Below are 20,129 nucleotides of genomic sequence, written 5' to 3' on the forward strand. Positions count from 1 at the left end.
GATTTTAGAGAGAGGAAGGGAGAGAAAGAAACATTGATGCAAGAGAGAAACATCAATTTGCCTCCTACTGAGGATAGAGTCCATAGCCAGCAATCTGGGCATGTGCCCTGACTGGAAATCGAACCAGTGACCTCTTGGTGCATGGGACAATGCTCAACCAACTGACCCAACACTGGCCAGGGTTCTTTTTATTCAATTTATTGGTGTGACACTGGTTAACAAAACTATACAGGTTTCAGATGCACAATTCTACAACATACCATCTATACAATGTATTGAGTGTTCACCGCCCCAAGTCTCTGTACATCACCATTTATACCCCATATACCCTCCTCTACTCCTCTCCCTCACCTCCCTCTGGCAATCATCACACTGTTGTACATATCCGTCAGTGTCTGTCTGTCTGTCTGTCTCTCTCTCTTTCTCCTCTATTCTTCCACCCTCCTACCCAGTCAAGTAATTTGAAATAGTGTCCGGAATAGTTCTACAATGATTGAAGTAAATAGGAAGGCCGAACACATGATTTTAAGGAGAATTATGGACAAAACGATGTATGAGAAAAATGTGGAACAAACTTGAGCCATTTTGAATTTTTTTCCCCATGAAGATAGGAACCATGTGGGATGTTCTTTTAATAGGTTTTAAGCCAGTAAGAGATCTTTAAAATTTTTCATTTTGTTTTCTCAAATTTACTGGTATTTGTTTTTTTAAAAGAAAATTAAATGTATTGGGGTAACATTGGTTAATCAGATTACATAGGGTTCAAGTGTACAAATCCATGATACTTCATTTGTATATTACATTATCTGCCCACCAGTCGAAGTCAAACCCTATTTTGTCAGTATATATTTGACCTCCTTTACCTTTTACTACTCCCTCACCCCCTTTCCTTCTGGTAACCACCATACTGTTTTTTTGTGTCTATGAGATTTTGTTTGCTTTTCTTATTTGTTCATTTGTTGCTTTCAGTTTTATATTCCACATATGAATGAAATCACATGGTTCTTAACTTTTTCTGTCTGATTTATTTTGCTTAGAATTATATTTTCAGGGTCTATCCATGTTGTCACAAGTGGCAGTATTTTACCTTTTCTTATGGCTGGGTAGTATTCCACTATATATATGTACCACATCTTGTTTATCTAATCATCTATTGGAGGAAATTTTGGTTGTTTTCATGTCTTGGCCACATGAATAATTCTGCAGTGAACATAGGGGTGCATATATCTTTGCAAACTGTTTTTATAAAGATCACTATGCTTATATCATGGAGAACAGATTGGAAAGAGGCTAGATTGGATGCAAATGATCACTTAGAATGCTACTGTAGTAGCTAGGTTGAGCAATGATAGTAAATTGACTGGGATTAAAGTGTTGGAAGCAGAAGGAAACAAATTTCTATTTTGTATGTATATGTTTTCTCTTAAAAAATAGAGATATAACAATAGACAACACTGTTAATTTCAGGTATACAACATAATCTAATAATAAAAGCATAATATGCTAATTAGACCAGATGTCCTTCCGGATAACCTTCCAGTCGAAGCCGGGGTGGCAGGGGCTGAGGCAGAGGTGGCAGAGGCCCCCTGCCACAGCGGCAGGCGGAGGCTGAGCCCCTTGCATCAATTTTGTGCATCGGACCTCTAGTGATCCAATATTTGTATATAGTGTTAAGTGATCACCACAAAAAGTCTAGTCAACATCTGTCCCCATTCATAATTATAAAATTTCTTTTTCTTGTGATGAGAACTCTTAAAATTTACTCTCTTAGCAATATTCAAATATGCAATATAGACATTTATTTTATAACTGGAAGTTTGTACCTTTTGAACCCTTAGCCCTCCCTTCTGGCAACCACCAACCTGTTCTGTTTGTGAGCTTATTTTTGTTCTTATTAGTTTGTTTTTCAGATTCCACATATAAGTGGCATCATACAGTATTTGTCACAGTATTTGTCTTTCTTTGTTTGACTTACTTCACTTAGCTTAATGCCCTCAAGGTCCATTCTTATTTTGAGCATAGTGGCTGCAATTTTTCTCCTTTCACAGCCAATGTACCGTATTTTAACGTGTATAAGGCACTATTTTTTTCTAAAATCGTTAGACTGAAAATCAAGGGGCGTCTTATACATAGAAGTCAGCCGAGGACGGAGCCCATGGGTGTGTAGCTGCCCATACCTTGTCAAATAGGCTTCCTCCAATCACGAGCCTTATTGTTACTGATGTCAGCTGATGCTGTAATTGGAGGTGGAGGTGGAGAATGCTCAGATGCAACAGGGACCAGAGCATTCTGAGCCCTTAAAGATGTCAAAAAATAAAAAAGATAAATACCAGTAAGCGATTGTCTTACTCTGCAAAATTCAAAGTGAATGTAATCAGCTATGCAGAAGAACATGGAAATAGAGCTGCAGAGAGACAGTTTGAACCTCCTCCCACTGAGTGTATGATCAGACAGTGGAGAAATCAGGAAGAACAACTCCTTGAGAAGCCAAAAAAGAAGAAGGCCTTAAGAGGGAAACCAGCAAAATGTTTAAAATATTGATTTCTTAATTTTGGGTTGGAAAATTGGAGGGCGTCTTATACATGGGGGCATGTTATACATGGAAAAAATACAGTAGTTACCTTTCTCTATGGGGGATAGAACCTTATGTGTTTCTCCCTCTCTCCAACAGACAAATCTTAGTACTAGTTGTTCACAGGGCAGACCTGCTGAGGCTGATTGTCAACTTGATAGAGGGTTGAAGTAAGTGGGGCTACTCTCTTTGAACCTACTACTTACTGGTCCTTAGCCTGAAACTGCCTCCTCAATCCAGCCTCATTAACAGGCAGTGAATTAGAAGACCATTCATTGCTTGGTTGACCATACAAATTTGGTCACCATGTTGACTCACAATTCCCATGGACTTCTCTCAATTCCTATTAACTAGCCTCTCATTCTATTTCTAAAATGATTTTTCTCCGTCAGATTCCATTGTCATTGCCAAAATTATCAAACCTTGTGAAGGGTTTGAGATTTCACTCTTCATGCAAGCTAACCAGTTAGCCTGCCACTGTATCATGGACACTATTAAAGGACACGAGAGTCTTGGATTACAAAAAGGATGTCATAATTCATGGCAGCAGCATTAGCCAGATTGTCAGCATTGGTGCCAGATAACCAGCCCCAGTTTTCATAGAATTCTATAAAGAGAGCTAATTGATGCCTGCCCTCTGAATTAGGTGTATTAAAACAAAGGAACTCTCAGCTTAGGGGACCAGATATTTTATAATGGGCAATAAGCCTTCCTTACCTTTGCTGTGTGTATGTAGACACTGTATCTTCTAAGGCATTTACTATATAAGCTAGAGGCCCAGTGCATGACATTCATGCACAGGTATAGGCACGGGTAGGGTCTCTAGCTGCTGCCGGCCACTGGCTGGGGCCTCCTTCCTCGGCTGTGGGCTGCCGGCCGGGGACTCCCTTCTCCAGCTGTGAGCTGCTGGCCGGGGCCTTCCTTCCTTCCGTGCTGCCCCGTGGTGTTCAGCGCATGTCGTAGCAAGCGATTGAACTCCCGGTTGGTCAAACTCCTGAGGGGACACTTTGCATATTAGACTTTTCTATATATAGACTAGAGGCCCGGTGTACAAAATTTGTGCACTCGGGGGGGTCCCTCAGCCCGGCCTATGCCCTCTTGCAGTCTGGGACCCCTCGGAGGATGTCCACCTGCTGGCTTAGGCCCGCTCCCTGGGGGATCGGGCCCAAGCTGGCAGTCAGACATCCCTCTGGCAGCCCGGCAGCCCTTGGGGGATGTCCACTTGCCAGCGGGGAGCAGGCCTAAGCTGAATTCGGACATCCTTGGTGCTGCTGAGGAGGCGGGAGAGGCTCCCACCATGACCACTGTACTGGCAGCCATCAGCCTGGCTTGTGGCTGAGCAGAGCTCCCCCTGTGGGAGCACACTGACCACCAGGGGGCAGCTCCTGCATTGGCATCTGCCCCCTGGTGGTCAGTGTGTGTCATAGTGACCATTCATTCCCAGTAGTTCTGCTATTAGGGTCAGTTTGCATATTACCCTTTTATTATATAGGATAGAGGCCTGGTGCACGGGTGGGGGCCGGCTGGTTTGCCCTGAAGGGTGTCCCGGATCAGGGTGGGGGTCCTGCTGGGGTGCCTGGCCAGCCTAGGTGAGGGGCTGATGGCTGTTTACAGGCTGGTCAACCCCCCGCCCCCCGTGGCGACCCTCACCCTATGGAGATTTGGCCAGCCTGGGTTAGGGGCTAATGGCTGTTTTCAGGCTGGTCACACCCCCTTTACAGTGGGGGGTCCCCACTGGGGTGCGTGGCCAGTCTGGGTGAGGGGCTGAGGGCTGTTTTCAGGCTGGCCAAGCCCCTGGTGACAGAAGCTCCCAGCCTCTCCTTTTTTTCTTCTTTTTCTGGGATTTATTTACCTTCTATAATTGAAACTTTGTAGCCTTGAGAGGAGCTCAGAGCCGGCCAGGGCGGGCAGGAGGGAAGCCTCCTGCTCACTCCAGCTCCATGGCCACGGCCAGCTGAAAGCAGGTATCTGGGGTTTATTTATCTTCTATAATTGAAACTTTGTTACTTTGAGTGGAGCTCAGAGCCGGCTGCGGCAGCTGAGAAGCTTGTCTTCCTGCATCATTGGGGCAACCAAGCCTCCTGCTTGCTCCAGCTCCGTGGCTGCTGGCCGCCATCTTGGTTGGGTTAATTTGCATATAATTGCTCTGATTGGCTGGTGGGCGTGGCTTAAGGCGTAGTGAAGGTACAGTCAATTTGCATGTTTGTCTTTTATTAGTTTAGATATCCAGAGCAAAGGCACTCGGGTGTCTTTCCTTGTAAGATGTGCAAAAGTGCTGGACACCCAAGGGGAGTTGTCTCCATGTACCTTATTTTGGAGTTGTGAAAACGTTTTTGATAGAGGTTTTTTCCCATTCCATTAAAAAAATTATGGTAAAGCCCTCGCTGGTTTGGCTCACTGGGTAGAGTGTCGGCCTGTAGACTGAAGAGTCCAAGGTTTAATTCCAGTTCAATGCCTGGTTTGCAGGGTTGGTCTCCAGTGGGGGGCATACAGAAGGCAGCTGATCAATGATTATCATCATTGATGTTTCTATCTCTCCCTCTCCCTTCCTCTCTGAAATCAATTTAAAAAGAAAGAAAAGAAATATATCTCAAAAAATTATGGTGAAATGAAATCTTAAATGAACATTAATATTAAACTTGTGGGGTTTTTTCCTAACCATACCCCCATCCCTTTTTTTTTTTTTCAGTTCAGTTTGTGTCCTTGCTTTTTCTTACCTAGATTACCATAATTGCCTAACTGGTCTCACTAGTCAGTAGTCTTCTTCTGTCTGTCATCAATACCTGTGCCAGAGGGATCTTTTAAAATGCAGATCTGATGATGTTACTCAATTTAAATTTTATTGGTTTCTTATTACTATTAGGACAAATTTAAATTGTTGAGCAGTTGTGCAATTTTTCTTATGCTAACTACTATCCAGTTTTTAAGTGTTGACAAGTAAACTTAAAAATAATTTTAAGGCCATAAAAGCCAATATTAGCTAGGCTGTGACATCTGCTCTTAGTTTCTCTTATACTATTGTCTGCAATATGCAGTTCTTTCTGCCTTGAATAATTTCCATTTTGCCTATTCATCCTGAAAAACCTACCTCCTCTATAAAGCCTTTAAGTCAGTGGTTCTCCACCTTCCTAATGTCGCGACCCTTTATTACAGTTCCTCATGTTGTGGTGACCCCCAACCATAAAATTATTTTCGTTGCTACTTCATAACTGTAATTTTGCTACTGTTATGAATCGTAATGTAAATATCTGATATGCAGGATGTATTTTCATTGTTACAAATTGAACATAATTCAAGCATAGTGATTAATCACAAAAACAATATGTAATTATATATGTGTTTTCCGATGGTCTTAGGTGACCCCTGTGAAAGGGTCGTTCGACCCCCAAAGGGGTTGCGACCCACAGGTTGAGAACCGCTACTTTAAGTGAACCCATCTCAATTTAGTTTGGTACCTTGCTCTGAACACCTTTAATTTTTTTCTTTTGTTAATCCTCAGCTGAGGATATTTTTTTTCCATTGCTTTTCAGAGAGAGGGAGGGAAGGCAAGAAAGAGAAAGAGAAACATTGATGTGAGAGAGACACATCTATTGGATGCCTCCCACTTGTGCTGGACCTGGGGGTGGGCAGTGAACCAGCAACTCGGATACATACTCTTGGCTAAGAATCAATCCTGCTACCCCTTGCTGTGCTGGCTGAGACTCTAACCACGGACCTACACCAGCCAGGGCTGAACACCTTTAATTTCTAATAAACTGCATGTGTCACTACTGCACTTATCTCATTGTGTTCTAATTATTGATTTACTTTTTTTTTGCATCCTCACTACATAAAGTGTAAGCTACTTTGAGTATGACTCCAGTCCTTTCACACAAGCACCAAATCTTCAGGAAAGAAAATTGCTTTGGAATCAAATCCATTAAATTCATTTTTTAAATTACTTTTAAGCTATTCCCTGTTTTGAACCTTGAGGATATTAATTTGCTTAATTTTGAAGGGAAAAATATAGTATTCACTGGAAAATAGATGTGATACAGTTATATGGTCCAACCTGTTTATGATCCAAGATATATGGGCGTATTTATTATTTACTATACTATGCCTAATAATAATCTCTTGCATTGTTTATATTAAAATACAGACGGTGGACATTCATAAAGAGAAAGTGGCTCGAAGGGAGATTGGTATTTTGACAACAAATAAGAATACATCAAGAACTCATAAAATAATAGCACCTGCAAATATGGAGCGCCCTGTAAGGTATATTCGGAAACCTATTGACTATACAGTTCTGGATGATGTGGGCCATGGTGTCAAGGTAAGCATTTTTATTGCATTAACTTAAAATAACTTATTTACCCAGTAAATATTTTGGATAGCAAAATGCTGATAAAGATTATTTTCTTGAAGAATTAGTAGACTGTCTTAGTAACTAGCATTACAATTTTCATCGAACACTTATTTAATATTAGCCAGGTATTATACCAAAATGGGGCAGAATTTTGGGATAGGCTATATTCAAGAAGCTGTTAAAACTTGAAGTGGCTATTCATTCATTGAGGTATTTTAATCTTAGACTATATTATAAACTAGCAGCCTGGTGCATGAAATTCGTAGACGGTGAGGGGTGGGGGGTGGTCCCTCAGCCCGGCCTGCACCATCTCCAATCCGGGACCCCTCGGGTGATATCCGACTGCTGGTTTGACAAAAATTCAAATATTTTGTCAAAAACTGGCAGTTGGACGTCCCTCTCGCAATCCGGGACTGCTGGCTCCTAACCGCTCGCCTGTCTGCCTGTCTAATCGCCCCTAACCGCCTCTGCCTGCCAGCCTCATGCCCCTAACTGCTCCCTGCCAGCCTGATCGCCCCTAACTGCCCTTCCCTGCTGACCTGATCGCCCCTAACTGCCTTCCCCTGCCAGCTTGATTGCCTCTAACCACCACTGCCCTGCTGTGTGGGTCCTGGGTATGGGTATCAGGCTCCCTCCTCCCTCCTGTCAGAGTCTGGAGCGTGCCGTGGGATCCAGAGTCCAGTCCCTGCCCACCCGAGTGCGCCTCAAAATCCCGTGAGACCCAGACCAGGCTGGCCCCACCCCCATTGGGTGAGACCCAGACCCGGCTGACCCCACCCCCGTCAAGCCCCACCGGCATGTCAAAGTCCCCGGCCGGCGCTGGGAGGAGACGCAGCGTCAGTCATGTTCTCGGTCAGCATCAGGCAGGGACGCAGGCTCCTGCTGATCAGTCATTACAGCGTGAGGGCATGACGTCCATTTGCATATTAGCATTTTATCATTATAGATTTGTTGTGAATACCATATCTTGTTTTCTCTCTGTTTTTTAAAAAAATATATTTTTATTGATTTCAGAGAGGAAGGGAGAGGGAGAAGGAGAGAGAGAGAGAGAAACATTAATGATGAGAGAGAACCATTGATAGGCTGCCTTCTGCACCCCTCTACTGGAGATCGAGCGTGCAATCCGGGCGTGTGTCCTTGACTGGAAGCGAACCTGGGATCTTTCAGTCCACAGGGTGATGCTCTATCCACTGAGCCAAACTAGCTAGGGCTTGTTTTCTCTTTTTTTAAAATATATTTTTACTGATTTCAGAGAGTAAGGGAGAGGGAGAGAATGATAGAAACATCGATGGGAGAGAACATCAGTTGGTTGCCTCCTACATGTCCTTCACCAGGGATTGAGCCTACAACCCAGGCATGTGCTCAGACCGAGAATCTAACCAGTAACCTCTCGGTGCAGGGGTCGATGCTCAACCATTGGGCCACACCTGCTGGTTTAAATTCAGTTATTTTAGACTAGATTTTTAAGATATTTTTAGACTAGATTGATCTATAGGATTTGGATTTTGAGAGGCTGGAAGAAGTTTTTTGTATTATTTAACTTGTCTTTGGATTAAAATTTATATATATCTTACACATGTATATGTGCAAGTGCACACACACACTCACTCATTTATTCACTCACTTGTTCCGCTTTTGCCCAATCTTGATTTTTCTTCCTACCAAAGCAGTATACACTCATGAATAAAGTTTTATCATCCTCTTAGAATATCTTCTATTGTCCCTTCAGTAATAATTGTTTAATACACAATACTTAGCAGAGTATAAGATGAAACCACATTTTACAAGGAATGGGTGAGAATATTCAACTATTTTATATATGTATAAATGGGAAGTGTAAACACAGCATGATCTATACTGAAAGTATACAGATGTGAGTTTTGGCAGTCTACTTTTTTGTAATACAGGTATTTTAGACTCGGGGGTTTTTTAAACTTTAAAAATATTATGGTAAAATATAATCACATAAAATTTACCACTTGAAGTGTACAGTTCTGTGGCATTAAGCACATTCATATTGTTATGCAGACTTTTTAAAAATGTATTTTTTTCTTTTTAAATTACAGTTTACATACCACATAATATTAGTTTTAGTTATACATCTCAATGATTATATAACTTACTAAGTGATCATCCGGATAAATCTCATACTCATCTGACACCATGTATAGTTATTAGATTATTATTGATTGTATTTCCTATGCCCTACTTTACATCTCCGTGACTAATTGTTACTACCAATTTGTACTTCTTAATCCCTTCACCTTTTTCACCCATCTCCCCAACCCTCCTCCTATCTGGCAACCCTCAAAATGTTTTCTGAGTCTGTTCTGCTTGTTTGTTTAATTTATTTTTAGATTAAATTGTTGATAGGTATGTATTTGTTGTCATTTTATTCTTCATATTTTTTATATTTTTCCCCCTTCTTAAATAAGACCCTCTAATATTTCATGTAATAATGGCTTGGTGGTGATGAGCCCCTTTAGCTTTGTCTTGTCTGGAAAGCTCTTTATCTGTCCTTTCATTCTAATTGATACCTTTGCTGGGTAGAGCAATCATGGTTGTAGGTCCTTGTTTTTCATTACTTTGAATATATTTTGCGAATACCTTCTGGCCTGTCGTTTCTGTTGGGAAATCAGCTGACAGTCTTTTGGGAGCTCCCTTGTTGGTAACTAACTGCTTTTCTCTTATTGCTTTTTGTTGTTGTTAATCCTCACCAAAGGATATTTTTTCCATTGATTTTTATTTAGAAAGAGTGGAAGAGAGGAGGGGAAAGAGTGAGAGGAAAAAACATCAGTGTGAGAGAGACACATTGATTGGTTGCTTCCTGTACATGTCCTGACCTGGGTTGGGGATCAAACCTGAAATCCAGTTACTGCAAACCAGGTAAGGGCCTTTGAATGGGAATTGAATCCGTAACCCATAGGTGTATGGGCCAGTGTTCAAACTACTGAGCACACCAACTAGGGCTCTCTTGCTTTTTTTTTTTTTTTTGTTAATTCTCATCTGAGGCTGTTTTTCACTGATTTTTATTTTTTAAGAGAGAGTGGAAGGGAGAGGGTCGGGGGAGAGAAACATCAATGTGAGAGAGACACATTGATGGGTCTCCTCCCACACACACCCCAGTCAGGGCCAGGGATTGAACCTGCAACCCAGGTACATGCCCTTGACTGGGAATCAAACCTACAATCCTTCTGTGTATGGGCCAAAGCTTTAACCACTGAGTTACACTCGCCAGGGCTCTTGATACTTTTAAAATTCTCTCTTTGTCTTTAACCTTTTGCATTTTAATTATGATGAATCTTGGTATAAGTGTCTTTGGGTTCATCTTGTTTGGGATTCTCTGTGCTTCCTGGAGTTGTATGTCTATTTCCTTCACCATGTTAGGGAAGTTTTCTGTCATTTTTTCAAATAGGTTTTCAATTCCTTGCTCTTTCTCTTCTCCTTTTAGCACCCCCATGATAAGAATGTTGATATGCTTAAAGTTATCCCAGAGGCTCCTTAGATTATCCTTATATTTTTGGATTCTTTTTTTTTCTCTTCTGATTGGGTGTTTTTCGCTTCCTTCTATTCCAAATTGCTGTTTTGATTCTTAGCTTCATCTACTCTACTGTTGATTTCCTGTAAATTATTCTTCATTTTCGTTAGTGTATCCTTCATTTCTGCCTGGTTCTTTTTTTTTTTTTTTAATATATTTTATTGGTTTTTTTTTACAGAGAGGAAGGGAGAGAGATAGAGAGTTAGAAACATCGATGAGAGAGAAACATCGATCAGCTGCTTCCTGCACACCCCCTACTGGGGATATGCCCGCAACCAAGGTACATGCCCCTGACCGGAATCGAACCCGGGACCTTTTAGTCCGCAGGCCGACGCTCTATCCACTGAGCCAAACCGGTTTCGGCTGCCTGGTTCTTTTCTATGGTTTCCATGTATGTTTTTTTTTTTTTTTTTTTTAAAATATATTTTATTGATTTTTTACAGAGAGGAAGGGAGAGAGATAGAGAGTCAGAAACATCGATGAGAGAGAAACATCGACCAGCTGCCTCCTGCACATCTCCCACTGGGGATGTGCCCGCAACCCAGGTACGTGCCCTTGACCGGAATCGAACCTGGGACCTTTCAGTCCGCAGGCCGACGCTCTATCCACTGAGCCAAACCGGTTTCGGCTGCCTGGTTCTTTTCTATGGTTTCCATGTATGTTTTTATGCTGATGAAGTCCTCTCTAAGTTTATCTACTCTTCCCCTAGGTTCTTTGACATCCTTATGAGTAATGTTTTGAACTCTGCATCTAGTAGATTGCTTGAATCCATTTTGTTTAGTTCTTTTTCTGGAATTTTGTTCTGTTCTTCCATATGGGACATATTTCTTTGTCTCCTAATTTTTGCAGCCTCCAGTCTAATGTAGCAGGTATTCTGTAGGGTCCAGTGGCACAGCCTCCCTGTTTAGCTGAGCTGGGCACTCTAGGAGTGCCCCTTATGTGGGCTTTGGTATACCCTCCTGTTGTTGTTGAGTCTTAATTGCTGTTGACACATCAAGGGGAAGGATTTATTCCAAGGTTGATCGGTTGCAAGGACTGGTTGCAAGGACTGGCTGCATCGCGGAGTATCAGCTATGCAGGGTCCCACCCCACAGAGCAGGATTTCATCAGGTCTTTGGTGTCTGCTGAGTCCACCTCTTGTGTGTGTGGCTCGTGGAGGTGATTGGGTGGTGCTTCAACCTGGTCTGAAGCTGTCCAGTGGGTGTGCTTGTTCTGGGGACTACCTGGAGGTATAGGACAAGGTCAGTCACTATTTGTGTTTTGCCTAGGGCAGCGGTTCTCAACCTGTATGTTGCGACCCCTTTGGGGGTCGAATGACCCTTTCACATGGGTTGCCTAAGACCATTGGAAAACACATATATAATTACATATTGTTTTTGTGATTAATCACTATGCTTGAATTATGTTCAATTTGTAACAATGAAAATACATCCTGCATATCAGATATTTACATTACGATTCATAACAGTAGCAAAATTACAGTTATGAAGTAGCAACGAAAATAATTTTATGGTTGGGGGTCACCACAACATGAGGAACTGTAATAAAGGGTCGCAGCATTAGGAAGGTTGAGAACCACTGGCCTAGGGCCATCCAAAATAAGCTACAAAGCAATCTGCAGATGGCTGGTATTTATGCTGAGCTTTGAGGTGAGATGCCCAGGAGAGACCAAGCTATGATCCAAGCCGGGTGCCACTATTGCTGCGCCTGGTACTACTTAGTGAGAGGTGCAGGGCATGCAGAGGCCAGATGCTGCTTGTTTGAGGGATTATTGGAAAGTCTGACACAGGAGCCAAGACTGGCTATTGCTATGTAAAAGCCAGGGAAACAGCTTGGGTGGGCCTGCAAGTTGGGTGGGGTGGGGTGGGGTCTTAGGGCAGGGCATACCCTTTTAGACAGTTGGATGGAGACTTGGATATGTCATTTGTTGGCTCATCAATGGCCTCTGCCAGCACTCCTGTCAGGGAGAAAGCTGCCCCTCCAGCTCTCGCCCTGATGCCATACAGTTCAGTTCCTCTCCATATGTCCCTGATACATTTCAGGCTGCTGTCCCAATGCTGGAACTCAGAGTCCAAGTAAGTCTGTGTGTTCCTTTTTAAGAGGAACATCTGGGTCTCCAGTAGCCCTCTATTTCAGCCACAGTGCTTGCTGTTTGTTTGTTTTTAAAGAGAGAGGAAGGGAGAGGGAGAGAGGGAGAGAGGGAGAGAGGGAGAGAGGGAGAGAGGGAGAGAGAGAGAGAGAGAGAGAGAGAGAGGGAGAGACACATTGATGTGAGAGCAGAACTTCAAGAAGCTGCCTTATGCATGCCCACCACCAGGAATTGAGCCCACCACCAAGGCATGTGCCCTGACTGAGAATTGAACCAGCAACTTTTTGGTGCATGGTCAATGTCCAACCAGCTGAGCCACACCAGCCAGGGCTACTCCCAATTTTTAACCACCACATGTGGTTGTGATACCAGCCTATTCTGAGTATTCACCCCTCCTACCAGTCTCGAAAGTGGTTTCTTCTTTATATCATTAGTTGTAGGACTTCCCTTCAGCTAGATTTTAGGCGGGTCTGAATGATGATTGTTCTGTAGTTTAGATGTAATTTTGATGTGGATATGGGAAGATTCAAGTACCACATTTATCTACTCTGCCATCTTGACAGGAATCCTTAAAATCTATTTTTGACTGGGGTAGGAGGATGAGTGGTCTGTCAGAATAGTGTATCTTAGAAGCTTTTATGTGGCATATTTGTTCATATTTTGTTTGTGTGTTATACAAATGCAAACATTTATTTTTTTCACTAATAGTGTATTGCTGATTTTTTTTATTTCTCCACTTTTCTGATTTTTTAAAAAAGATCATTGTGCCCTGGACAGTTTGCTTAGTGGTTAGAGCATCAGCCTGTGGACCGAAGGGTCTCGGGTTTGATTCCTGGTCATGGGCACATAGCAGGCTTGCAGGTTCAATCCCTGGCTTTCAGTCAGGGTGCATGCAGGAGGCAACCAATCAATGTGTCTCTCTCACATCATTGTTTCTCTATCTCCCTCCCCTACTCTTTCCCTCTCTCCTTCCCTCCAACTTTCCCTTCCACTCTCTAAAAATCAATGGAAAAAATATCCTCAGGTGAGGATTAGAAAAAAAAAAGTCGTTGCTTACTTAATTATTTCTAACACAAGAGGCCCGGTGCACAAAAATTTGTGCACTGGTGGGAGGGGGGTGTACCTCAGCCCCACTTGTGCCCTCTCATTGTCTGGGACCCCGCGGGAGATAACGACCTGCTGGCTTAGGCCCGCTCCCGGGTGGCAGAGGGCAGGCCCAATCCCTAGGTGCAGCCCCTGGTTGGGTTCAGAGCAGGGCCGATTGGGGAGTTGGGGCGCCGCCCCCTGTCATGCACAGAGCAGGGCGGATCGGGAGGTTGCGATGCCACCCCCAGTCACGCTCAGGGTAGGACCGATTGGAGGGTTGGGGCGCCGCCCCCTGTCACATTCAAGGCAGGGTCGATGGGGAGGTTGCGGCGCCACCCCCTGTCACGCACAGAGCAGGGCCCATCAGGGAGGTTGGGGCTCCGTACCCTGTCACACACAGAGCAGGGCCGATCAGGGGGTTGGGGAGCTTCCCCCTGTCATGCACAGAGTAGGGCCGATAGGGGAGTTGGGGCACCTCCCCCTGTCACACACAGAGCAGGGCGGATCAGGGGGTTGGGGCGCCGCCCCCTGTCACCCACAGAGCAGGGCCGATCAGGGGGTTGGGGCACTCCCACCTGTCACACTCAGGGCAGGGCCGATTGGGAAGTTGTGGCTCCACCCTGTCACACACAGAGCAGGGCCCATGGGGGGGTTGGGGCGCCGCACCCTGTCACACACAGAGCAGGACCAATCAGGGGGTTGGGGAGCTCCCTCCTATCAGGCACAGAGCAGGGCCGATCAGGGGGTTGGGGCGCCTTTCCCTGTCACGAACAGAGCAGGGCGGATAGGGAGGTTGTGGCCCCGCCCCCTGTCACACACAGAGCCACAGGGCGATCAGGGGGTTTGGGTGCTGCCCCCTGTCACGCTGCTCCAGGGGCCAGGAGGCCTTGTGCCTCCGCTGATCCCAGTGCTGGGAGGCCTCGTGGCTCTGTTTGACACAGGCAGTGAGTCCTTGCTGCTCCGCTGATCCCGGTGCTGGGAGACCTCGCGGCTCCGCCTCACACTGGGGCAGTGAGGCCTCGCTGCTCTGCTGATCCCAGTGCCAGGAGGCCTCGCTACTCCGCTGATCCCGGTGCCGGGAGGCATATTACCCTTTTACTATATAGGATAGAGGCCTGGTGCACGGTTGGGGGCTGGCTGGTTTGCCCTGAAGTGTGTCCTGGATCAGGGTGGGGGTCCCGCTTGGGTCCCTGGCCAGCCTGGATGAGGGCCGTTTTCAGGCTGGTGGGTGACTGAAGCTCCCAACCTCTCCTTTTTTTTTTTTTTTTTTTTATTCTGGGCTTTATTTACCTTCTATGGCTGTCACTGGAACTGAGAGCCGGCTTTAGCTCTTAGGCTCGGCTCCAGCTCTGAGACCTCGGCTGCTGAAAGCAGGTATCTGGTTTGTTTGGCTTCTATAATTGAAACACTGTTGCAACTCCAGCTCGGCCTGCTGGCTGAAAGCATGGGGTTTGTTTAGCGTCTATAATTGCAACATTGTTTCTTAGAGTGCAAGCTCAGAGCCCAGCAGCGACAGGCGGGGAACCTTGGCTTCCTCCTTCACTGGAGCAAGCAAGCCTCCTGTTCACTTCAGCTGCCTGGCTGCTGGCCGCCATCTTGGTTGGCAGTTAATTTGCATATCGCCCTGATTAGCCAATGGGAAGCGTGTCAGAGGTACGGTTAATTACAATGTTTGTCTATTATTAGATAGGATATCTTATATCCAAGGATAATGTTATTCAGCTTTAATTTCTAAATCCAGGTGTATGTACTGGCTAGGTAGAATTCCAGACATTGTTTTCAGAGAAAAATGAGCAATATCATTCTAAAGACGGGTACATTCCTTTTTAGGATAATATCCTTAATGTTGTCTTTAGGATCACCTAAAAAATGTTAGATATATATTTAGAACAGCACATATTATGGAAAGACCTTGAAACCCCTAAAATCTATAAAAAGTTAGATTCTACAACATGACAGTGTTCTTAAGTGGCATAGCACTTATAGTGATGCCTTAGGACTGTACACATTATTTCATACTAGAGGCCTAATGCACGAAATTTGTGCAAGGGGCTTGGCCCTCGCAGCCGAGGTGGCTTGCCTTGGCCCTCTCCGTCTTGTCTTCCTCTGGAAGGTCGTTCAGCTGTCTGATGTAATTATCCTATTATGCTTTTATTATTATAGATTATTCATATATGTACATGTGTTCATATTAATACATATGTATGTGTTATTTGATATATAGACTAGATGCCCAGTGCACGAAATTTGTGCAAGAGTAGGCTAGCCTTCCCCTGGCTGCCAGCACCGGCTTCACTCTGGCACCTGGGACCTGGGCTTCACTTGCAGCCCCAGCTTCATCCTGAAGGTCGTATGAAAGGACGTCTGGAAGGATGTCCGGTCTAATTAGCATATTACGCTTTTATTATTATAGACTAGTCATGTTTCATAGAAGTAGCCTTTAAGATCAAAGCAGCTTCGCACAGCCTGTGTAGCTCAGTGGTTGAGTGTCGATCTATTAACTCATGGTTTGATTCCCTGTCAGAGCACATGCCTGGGTTGTGGGCTTTTGTGGGATGTGAGGAGGCAGCTGATCTATGATTCTCTCATTATTGATGCTTCTATGTCTTTCTCCCTCTCTCTTCCTCTCTGAAATAAATAAAAATATATTAAAAAAATAAAGTTAAAAAAAGATCAAAGCAGCTTTTCTTCAGTTTTGAATTCGGGCTAAACTGGTTCAGAAGGTATTGGCCTGCTTAAATTTGGATCCATCAAGTTACAAACAGGAGGGTTTCCAGACTCTATTTCGTAGTTAAAATCTGGCTAAGGTATTAACCTGCATAGTGATTTTGTTTTTAGACTTGGAGGTGTTTCGTCATTTTTCTGAATTTGAAGCAACCTGTTATTTTGAATTGTAATATTTTCAGTTTACCACTTTAAAAAATACTATACTATACTACTTTTCAAATAATGAATACTCATATTTATGCATTTGTTATCCAGTAAAGTCTTAGGTCTTGTACACTGATGTATTAAAATAGCCTTACATATTATGTGTTATGGTATTTGTTTTCAAATCGAAGTTTATCATCTGTGATTTATTTGGAATAGTTCCATAGGATAAAATACAGAACTAAGAAATTATTGGGTCTGTATGAGATTGGCATAAATAAGTGGTAGTTTCCTTATGTGAATATATTCTTCTTTTGAAAAATATGTGATACACATTAATATTTCCCAGCTGCTAATGGATATCTTTTTCTTTACAAAATATTTGAAGTAATGGCTGGGTAAAAACTTATTAACAGGAAATGAATAACTGTAAACATAAACCTGTCCTATTAGGTATAACATATTTAGAATTAATTTCTACTTTTTCCCCCCCTTTTTTGCCAACGTAAAGTGGCTAAAAGCCAAGGTAAGAGATATTATTTATCATTTGATACACAGTTTTACCTCTATATTGATAGAGGCTGCAGAGCCACTAAAATTTGAAAACTCTTCCTTCATCTGCCTGCTTTTTCCCCATAGGATTTATATAGATTAAATATACTCAAACTCAATACAAGTAGCTACATTTAGCTTGGATGTGTTAATATATCAAAGATATATTGACATCTGCGTTTATATAGGAACATTAATTTTGCTAACATGAATTGCTCTGCTTATTTTTTGATAGTTGCCTTGCTTTTATTGAAGGTTTCCCAGACATCATATATGACTTTGTTTCTTAGTTTTTAGGATAAAGATGATTTTTTAGATGAATATTTTAGCAAATTGACACTGAGATCTATAGCTTAAACTCATGCACACATTTTTAAAAATTTTAGGAAACTACATATTTGAATGCAGATAAGTTTGATCTCGGTGAACATGTTTAACAATAAAATAATATATAAAATCCAATAATTTCACCTGTATTTTGCCATAGATTGGTATGAATAATAGAAAAAGCCAAGTGCAATTGGTTTCTTGACTTTTTAAAATGTAGAAACAAAGTCTGTTGTTAAAACTGTCTGGGAATCCTTACTTCACATTCTGATATTAAAAAGAATAACTTCGTATCAAAACACCAAGAGAACAATTTGATATAAAAATAAAAGCTTTTTTCCTGCATTATAGCATGGAAATAACCAGCCTGCAAGAACTGGCACACTGTCGAGAACAAATCCTCCTACTCAGAAACCACCAAGTCCTCCCATGTCAGGCCGGGGAACGTTGGGGTAAGAATCCAAGTAAATTTTACTAGAAAATTCATATAGTAAAGGAAAAGATGATTCTGTGACTTAAGTAAATGTAGGGGTTCTTGCTATGGACCCCTCTCAGTGTGACACTACCTTTTACAAATTCATTTTGGTGCTTATTTCCATGAGCAGAATCCAAAATGAATCTACTTGTTTTATAATATTCTCTTCTATGGAAGTCTGTACTAGACAAGTTCTTTTGTATATGTAGAAATGTGCATTATTTATTTATCTTTTTAATTCCTTTAAAAAAAGAGAGAGAGCAATTTGACTTAAGTTTATTTCAAATGAAATGAGCAGTGTATTCATTCTATGTGATGCTTTCGCAAGTATTTACAATATTTATATTACAGAACTTTGAATAAGTGGTCTATTTTGTATAGTTTGGCTTCGTGACCTGCAGCTTTTCTGTTTCCTCTATTACTTTCTACCTAAGATTTAGAGGCTCTTTACCTGGAATATTTCTAACGGTGCTTGTGCTAGGTAATCTTAGGGCCCTTCATATTTTTTATTTTATATATTTTTTTAATCGTTATTGTTGAAAGTATTACATAGATCCTCTTTTTCCCCCCGTTAACCTCTTCCAGCCGGCTCCCATCCCTTGCCAGGCCCTCACCACACCATTGTCTGTGTCCACAGATTTTGCATACTTCATACTTGAGTAGCTTTGTGAGAAGGCCAGTTGAGGAGCAAAAAAGATAACCATTGGTGGTGTCTTCCTTCTCAGTTCTTTGTGCAATAACATTTGTGAATATTTGGTAGGACACTTCTGAAAGATTGTTCACCTTAACATAGAAAATAATATATTAGAGCTCTTTTTTTTTTTTAGTGGAGGGCTGGGAAATAATTATTTCATAGTAATAGGGATCAACAATCAGCCTTTTTTAAATAGACTCTTGGTTTTTATTTTCATTCTGTAAACTCCTTACCCCTGCAAAAAATACATGAAGTTATTAAATAGAAAAGTTAAAATCATTTATTGAAAAATGAATGGTATTACATCTAGAATCAGAATGTGCTATACTTGTCCATTGTCTATAAATTTCCATAATGAGGTAGGAATAAATTGCAGAGGAGATATTTAGTTTTCATAATGTACAAGGACAGTGGCTTATGGATGACTGAACTGGGAATAATGTATATGTCAAAGTTTGATATTATTGAGCATTTCAAAAATTATAACCATTATATTTAGAAGTAGGATTAATACTTTTAAATTACCCTTTCCTATGTTTTTCCTAAAAAAGGTAACACAGTTTTTGTGAAAAGTAACAAAAATTCATTTACTTCAATTAAGAATTTTTTAAAATAACCTTTATTATTAAAAATGTTTTTAAAACTTGTTTTCTAATTCTGGCTGAGTTGCTCACTCAGTTGGTTTGAACGTTGTCCCAATACGCCCAAGTTATGGGTTTGACCTGCCAGGGCATATACAAGAGGCAAGCAATGCATAAATAACAGGTTGACTTTTTTTCTTTTTCTCTCATCAATAAATTAAAAAAAAAAAAAACACAATAAAACACTTGTCTTCTACTTGGTTACAAAGGGACAATCACATTTGGGGGGAAATGCCATTTTATCTTATTCATTATCCCTTTCTTTGACACTTCTTTAGACGGAATACGCCTTACAAAACCCTGGAACCTGTTAAACCTCCAACAGTTCCTAATGACTACATGACCAGTCCGGCTAGGCTTGGAAGTCAGCATAGCCCAGGCAGGACAGCTTCTTTAAACCAGAGACCGAGGACACACAGGTAATCCTTCAGGTTGAGCCTTTGACCATTTGCAAGTTGGGATTATTAACTGGTCAAAAACCCTATACAGTTGCTGAGTAAAGTATTATACTGTTAACACAGAGTATAAAAGTTGAGGTAATAATCCTATATAATAAAAGGGTAATATGCAAATTGACCCTATCGGCAGAACGACTAGGAATGACTGGTCGCTATGACGTGCACTGACCACCAGTGGGCAGACGCTCAATGCAGGAGCTGCCCCCTGTTGGTCAGTGCGCTTCCACAGAGGAAGTGCCGCTCAGCCAGAAGCTGGCTTATGGCTGGCCAGTGCAGCGGTGGTGGCGGGAGCCTTTCCCGCCTCCGTGGCAGTGCTAAGGATGTCCGACTAACGGCTTAGGCCTGCTTCCCAGAGGGATGTCTGACTGCCAACTTAGGCCTGATCCCCCAGGGAGCCGGCCTAAGTCATTAGTCGGACATCCCTCGAGGGGTTCCGGACTGTGAGGGGGCGCAGGCTGGGCTGAGGGACCCCCCC

At 42.5% G+C, this 20,129-nt stretch overlaps 1 protein-coding gene across 7 annotated transcripts in view; it reads left to right on the plus strand.

Annotated features, from left to right (window-relative positions):
* ABI1 (abl interactor 1) overlaps positions 1 to 20,129 on the plus strand; it is a 107,269-nt gene that overhangs the window by 62,654 nt on the left and 24,486 nt on the right. For 4 of the 7 annotated variants that reach the window (XM_070433089.1, XM_070433114.1, XM_070433124.1 and 1 more), the window contains exons 3-6: positions 6,714 to 6,890; positions 17,019 to 17,033; positions 17,738 to 17,838; positions 19,475 to 19,615. In XM_070433089.1, coding sequence (XP_070289190.1) covers positions 6,714 to 6,890; positions 17,019 to 17,033; positions 17,738 to 17,838; positions 19,475 to 19,615 — 434 coding nt within the window. The remainder of the gene's footprint in view (positions 1 to 6,713; positions 6,891 to 17,018; positions 17,034 to 17,737; positions 17,839 to 19,474; positions 19,616 to 20,129) is intronic. The other 3 variants (XM_070433095.1, XM_070433105.1, XM_070433133.1) reach the window with 1 other exon arrangement.

Source organism: Myotis yumanensis, unplaced genomic scaffold (assembly GCF_028538775.1).
Source record: "Myotis yumanensis isolate MYYU_CA2020_CCGP unplaced genomic scaffold, mMyoYum1.0.hap1 SCAF_1, whole genome shotgun sequence".
In the NCBI taxonomy this organism is placed as follows: domain Eukaryota; kingdom Metazoa; phylum Chordata; class Mammalia; order Chiroptera; family Vespertilionidae; genus Myotis; species Myotis yumanensis.